This window comes from Cavia porcellus, unplaced genomic scaffold (genome assembly GCF_034190915.1).
Source record: "Cavia porcellus strain 051 isolate PalLab524CR breed Dunkin Hartley unplaced genomic scaffold, mCavPor4.1 scaffold_16, whole genome shotgun sequence".
Taxonomy (NCBI): Eukaryota; Metazoa; Chordata; class Mammalia; order Rodentia; family Caviidae; genus Cavia; species Cavia porcellus.
Genome location: NW_026947499.1, coordinates 10,559,992 through 10,566,202, shown reverse-complemented (window position 1 = coordinate 10,566,202; position 6,211 = coordinate 10,559,992). Strand labels below are relative to the sequence as shown.

Here is a 6,211-nt window from a genome sequence, read left to right as displayed (position 1 = left end):
AACTTGCAGTCCTTCTGCCTCATGTCACAAGTGTCTGAGGCACCGCAGGTTTTGGAAGTAACTGAAACCATCAAATATCCAAATGTCAGCTCCACAAGGACAAGGAACTTAGTCTGCTTCATTCATTGTGTTCCCAGCGCCAGACCTTAAACAGTGTCTTTTCAGTGCTTAGAAAATATCTGCATTGGGACCACGAACACACACGTTTGTTCCTCCTGGCGCTGTGGCTTGAAGCTCATGAACACCAACACACGTCTGTTGCAGTTTTTATTGGCATTGATCATGAGTCAGATACATGTGGAAATCAAGGCTGAATGCCACTCGCTTATCTAAACCTCTCTGGCTGTCTCTTGGGCCTCCTGTCCCCCCTCAACTCCCCTAGATGCCTAACGGTCACAAGACGGTGCACCAGGATTGCTGGTCCTGTGGAGCTGTCATGCGCGGGAAATCAGGGCCTGGATGTGGGCTTCTGTGCTCGCACTGCCAGAACACCTGATGGGCCTCATAGTCTGCTTGAGGCTGCAAAGGTAGAACACGACCCATCAGCAGCTGGTCTTCCTGCCTCAGGACTGGACACGGTGAGCACTGGCCACCTGCGTCCCCTGGAGTCAGCTCTGGCAGGGCCCAGCTGCTGGGGAGGTGGCAGCAGGCGGGGCCCCCGTGTCGGCCCCTTTGGGAGGCTTAGGCTGGGGAGGGGCCACGTTTGGTGGCCACCTGCCTGTCTATGGCCAGCTAACAGCCACTGCGGCTCTCCCTTCCCTCCCTTGCAGGGTGCTGGCTCCAGTGCCTTCACCCCAAATGTCGTACACCCTCAGCTCCACCCCCGTCTGCTCTCCTGGCATCCCCTGTGACACCATGACATCGTCCATTCCCTAGCATCAGGACCTCCCCACCCTCCTAGAGTGGAAAACACAAATTCAGGTCCTTGTGTTCATCCTTAGCTGTGTGACACAGCCCACGTCACCCAGGGCCTGGGAGTCTCCCAGCTGTCAGCTGGGAGGAGGGGGTGGGAGGAGGGGCTGGGAGGAGGCAGCTGTTCACTTAGCACAGGGAAGGGAGCACCGGCTCTGAGCTCCAGCATGTGTGAGTCCCAGCCTGGAGCCCTCAGCTGAGCGACCCTGAGGACGTGACTGCGCCTCCTGGGCCTCTCTCAATGTCTGTAAGGTGGGGGCGATCCTAAGCATGGCTCACAGGGTCCTCATGAGGTCTGACAGAGGCCATGAGTGTTAAAGGTTAGGGCAGAGCTGAGCCAGGCCAGGGCTCAGGAGTGGCTTGCAGGTGGATCATCCTTGCTCTGGGTGCAGCCAACCCTGCAGGAGGGGCTCTAAAATTCTGGGGGTCAAAAAGATGGTGCACTATGGAGCCCGGCCTGCAAGCTGCCAAAGTGGGTGACTGAGAGGAGGTCGCTGTTAGGTGAGCTGGGTCTCCAGCTCCACGGCAGGTCGGGCAGGTCAGAGGCTGTGTGTTTGAGAGATGCCCTCACGTCCCGGCGCCTGACTCAGTGTCTTTTTTTGACACTCAGACACCGCACCTGACTGCCGTGACTTAAAGCAGGAGAAAGTTATGTTGGCACATAAGCTCAGAAGCTTTAGTACATCGCTCAGGGTAGAGACGGCATGGTGGGGGAGCCCCAACTCGAGAACAAAGCTGCTCACACAGGGGCGGTCAGGAAACAGACAGAAAAGTGAGGAGCCCAGGGACGGAGGTGGACCCTACCAGGCCGTGGTCCCATGACTCTAGCCAGATCCTACCTCCCCCTAGCAGGTCAGCTGTAGGCCCCTGTGAGTTAATCACCTTCCGATATCCCCACATTGCTGTTTCGTCCAGACACCAGGAGCTCACAAGGGAGTCATCCCAGAGTCTGAAGCACGGGTAGCTCATCCAGGCTTTGGCCTCCTGTGCCAGCCGCCTCCAGCCCTCTGGATTTTTACCACCCAGGTTTCCAGTCGGGTCTGCTGGGTCCAGAATCACAGGCCTGAGAAGCAATCAGCAGAGAGGGCTAGTGAGAGCCGGGCTCCATCCTGGGAGCTGACAGCAAGGACCCAGCAGGACACTGCTCCTGGGGGTGTCCCTAAGTCCTGTCCCACAGTGAGCAGCGGGCCTGAGCAGAGGGACCTTCAACAGGAACAGGGCTCCTGGCCCTCTCTGCCCCTGTCAGCAGTGTGCCTTGGGCAGGTCATGGTGCTCCCGGAGCCTGGGTCTCCTCTGTGGAAGGGGAGAGCAGAACATCAAACATGCCCGTCTCAAAGGGTGGGGTGCAAAGATGAACTGACTGAGACTCGGAAAACCTCGGCTCAGTGGCTGCAGGGAACAAGAACTCGGGTGCTCGCAGCCCGCATGCGTGCTAACACCCACTACCGCCAGCCTTCAGTCCCTGGCACGAGCTATGGTCACAGCCACTGCTGTTGTTCATTCCCTGTCCGGTGCCCGCTATTTCATGCACTTTCTGTTCTGTTTGGACAAGCTCCTTCCCACTGTCTGACGGTTGAAGATGAGCTCAGAACCTCAGTTTACCCATCTGTCATGGGGTGAATAAATGCCGGCCCCCTATTGCTGGACACCACGGTCCCCACCAAGTGGCAGCTCTCCAGTGCCCACGGCAGTGAGAGGCAGCAGGAAATGCTCAGCATACGCAGGGTGTGGGCCCTTCCTTGCTCCCAGGTCCCCTGCTGTACCCGAGGGGAGCATACCTGGGTTTCCCGAGCTGCTCCATCAGGTAGTTCTTGATAAAGGAGTTTTTAAAGTCATAATACTGCGTCCAGAAGACGCAGAGCTGCTTATGGTCCACAACTAATTCCAGGACGGTTTTGAATCCCTCGGCTGTGTTGAAAAGGTTTTGCCCACTGCCGTTTTCCCAAGCATAGATCGTCAGCAGCTCCAGAGCGTACTGTGCTGGCAGCGGCCCCCCAAGCTTCTGCTTACACTGAAAGAAGAAAAAACACAATCAGAAGACGGAGTTCCCAGCTTCCGTGTGAAGTGCATTCCTCGTGGCCTCATCCAGCCCGCTGATCTGCGTGTGTAAATAAAGTTTTTTTAGCACACAGCCACACCCATTCATTTATAGGTCACCCACAGCAGCAGAGGTGAGCAGTGTGACAGACACTGTGGCCCAGAAAGTCTAAACTACTTACCGGTTACCCTTTTAGGAGCAGCGTGTGATGACCCTGCCTAAGAGTTTCAGCTCTGGACTGTTTTTTCCATCCTGGAGATTGAACACAGGGTCTTTCCACTGAGCTACAACCCCAGCTCATTTTAAAAATTTGAGCTAGGATCTCCGCAGTTGCCTAGATTTGGCTTGTACTTGAGACCATCCTGCCTCAGCTTCCCAGAGTGCTGGGATGACAGGCGTGCTGCACCTGGCAAGCTCTGGATTCTTCCTGAGGTGGCTGTGAATCCCAGCCCCACTGCTGTGTGATGCCGGGCAGCTGACTTAGAGTCCCAGAGCCTCGTGCTTTTATTTTAGCAATGTTTTCTAAGTGCAGTGAGCAGCACAGAGATAACCAGGCTCGTAAGGGAATAAGACACAAGGCCGATGACTGGCAGGAGAAAAGGCCTCGTAAAAGTTCCAGAAAACTTAGAGTTTGAAGGATCGAGCACAGGCTTTACAGTGATTCTGGACATCATGACTAAGGCCTGAAACAGCAGGATCAGATGCCGTGAGAAGTAACATGCAGATTCAGGAAAGAAGCAAACAGGGAGCCCGTGATGAAAGTGGCAGCTGAAACTGACGACTCGGGAAATTAGATGCAGCCAAAGAGAAAATTGGTTCATGAGAAGGCAGAGAGCGAGGCATGGAAGCCCCTCCATCGCCCTTCCCTTCCCTCCTGCAGGGTCCCCCTCGCCTCCCTCTCCAGGTCTCCTGGTCCTCTGGGTCTTCTTCCCTTCCTCCGCCTCCCTCCCTTCCTTCCTCCACCCTCCCTCCCACCCCTCACACCTCCTCCCTGCCCTCCCCTGCCCTCCCCTGCCCTCCCCTGCCCTCCCTGCCCCTGCCCTGCTCCCCATCTAGACCGGACCGCAGTCCCCCAGGTGGCCTTACCAGCTGGTACCAGTGCTTGACCAGGCGGATGAGGCTCTTCAGCTTGGTCGGCCTGCACTTCACGAAGGCCTTCTGGAGCTCGGTGAAGCAGGTGGAGAACTCGCCCTCTCTGTTACGGGAGGTGCACTCCTTTATGAGCCTGATGTAGATTTCGGGATCAGGTCTGTAGTTTTTGGTGACCTGACCTGTTCGGGTGGACACCACAACTTCAAGATGTCAGCCCTCCCTGAACCCCCCGGGGGGCAATGCACTGATTGTGCAGGACAGCGGGAGGGGCGGCAGTTTTGGTGGCCTCAGGCGTGGTCACGTGCTATGTAACGTGTTAGGCAATGGCCAGGCAGCAGTGTTCTATGATTAATGTCTTTGTTCCCAAATTGGGTCCATCTGCTACCTAACATCCCTTTGGTATGGATTCCGACCTTACTCAGTCCCAGGAGAAGCTCCCCCATCTCACTACCCGCCAGGGCTGTGAAGTAGGACGTTTGGGCAGAGCTCCAACCACCGATTTCAGCAGAGGAGAGAAGAGAGAGAAAGAGCCCAGTGAGAGGAGAAAGGCTGAGGCCCGGAGCGGTGCTCACCCAGGGCGTCGTGGGCCGGCAGCACGTCAAACTCCACCATCCTCCCGGGGAACCTGGGGGAACTCAGCACAAAACTCAGCACCCTGGGGTTGGCCCACTTTGGGTTCGGGGGTTCAAAACGTATGTGAAGCTCATCATTTGAGCTCGCCAGCTGATACTCTTCCAGTCGTTTTCTGATTTCTGCAATGAATTCTCCCCGCCGCGAGATCTGCTCCTCAAAACTTCTGAGGTTTGTGAGGAAGACGACCAGGTCTGCATCAGACCGGCCTCGGAGGGCGGTGCCCTTGCCGGAGGAGCCCCCCTACAAAGGATAGGGACACAGCAGAAAGGACCCCCTCTCAGGTGCTGAGCACGGTCGCCAGCACTGCAGCAGGACCGCCGTCCCAGGGACCCCACTTCGTCTCTGCAGGGCCCCCCTCGAGTCTAAGAGCTAGGCACTGCTACTCTGGGCTGCGCATTGAGAGTTCCTGTTGTCCCTCACACAGCCGCCACCCTGGTCCTGCAGAGCTGGGCTCACCCACCTTCACCACCTTTGACACCCGCACGGGGTGGGGGGCACCTTGGAAACACTTTGCCTTCAGGAACTCGCAGATCAGATCGATGGCCTGTTTGACCTCTGTGCGGAACGCGGTGTCAGGCAGGAGCTGGTCTTCGATGAACCTGTCCAGGTCCTTGGCACGGGTGGTTCTGAGGTCCATGGTGGTGGGCATGAGCCCTGGGCCCGTGGGTCTGCAGAAGCGTCTCTCGGGATCACCTGGCTGGATTTCTTCAGCAAGCCGAGCTCTGGCTGACAGTTTCGTTTCCTTAGAAGGGAGGAGCTTGGCCTTCTGGGCGGGCAGACCAGCCCCACCCCTACCAGGGCCGGGCTTTCAGTCTTAGTGCTGTGTTAAACGTGCTTCAGAATAAATCCTACTTGGAAACAGGACATGTGGGGGGGGGGGGGAGTTTGGCATCTTTTTTTTTTTTCCTTGAAAAAAAAATTGTTTCATCATGTCCTGTGATTTTTAGCAGCAATGTATGAAAGTGTTTTGAAAAGGCAAAAAAAAAAAAAAAAAAAAAAAAAAAAAAGACAAATCCGGAAGTTGGAAAATCAGCTATGACCCTAAAATTCCAAACAGCCTACCACAGCAAACATTGGGTACAGAGCCCTTCGGAGGTTTTTTCTGTGTTAACACACATGAACAGAGTTCTCTTTTCCTTTTTAAAATATGGTACCAAGCCAGGTGTGGTGATACAGGCCCGTCATCTCAGCTCTTGGGAGGCTGAGGCAGGAGGATTTCTGTGAGTTCAAGGGAGCCTGAATTACATTGTGAGACCCAGTCTCAGAAAACTAAGTATCTTATTATTATACATTCCCTTTTAATTAATAGACTTTGTTTCTTGCAGCAGTTTTAGGTTTACAGATAATTGAACAGAAAATGCAGAATTCCCATAATCCTTCTCTTTCTACCATAGTTTCTCGCCATCACTGTCATTATTTTGTTCTGGGGCTCAAACCCAACAAACTCTGCACCACGGAAGTCTCCCCACGCTCCTGTATTATTAATATTGTCGTAGTAAATTGATCCCAACTGACCAGTTGATACTAACATATTGT

At 54.9% G+C, this 6,211-nt stretch overlaps 1 protein-coding gene across 1 annotated transcript; it reads right to left on the bottom strand.

The window, feature by feature from the left end:
* Window positions 1–254: 254 nt before the first annotated feature.
* Window positions 255–5,417, bottom strand: LOC100721851 (2'-5'-oligoadenylate synthase 1). The gene is made up of 6 exons (XM_003462988.5): window positions 5,136–5,417; window positions 4,615–4,915; window positions 4,037–4,221; window positions 2,691–2,923; window positions 1,795–1,975; window positions 255–519 (listed from the first exon to the last, which is right to left on the bottom strand). Exons 1-6 carry the CDS (start codon window positions 5,322–5,324, stop codon window positions 394–396), a joined length of 1,215 nt encoding a protein of 404 aa, XP_003463036.2. The 5' UTR covers window positions 5,325–5,417; the 3' UTR covers window positions 255–393.
* Window positions 5,418–6,211: the final 794 nt, after the last annotated feature.

Coding starts and splice junctions, on each gene's coding strand:
- LOC100721851 (XM_003462988.5), bottom strand. CDS start 5,324: ATGCCCACCACCATGGACCTCAGAACCACCCGTGCCAAGGACCTGGAC. Junction 4,916..5,135: donor GGGTGTCAAAGGTGGTGAAG/GTGGGTGAGCCC, acceptor TATCCTTTGTAG/GGGGGCTCCTCCGGCAAGGG. Junction 520..1,794: donor CAATGTGGGGATATCGGAAG/GTGATTAACTCA, acceptor CTACCTTTGCAG/CCTCAAGCAGACTATGAGGC.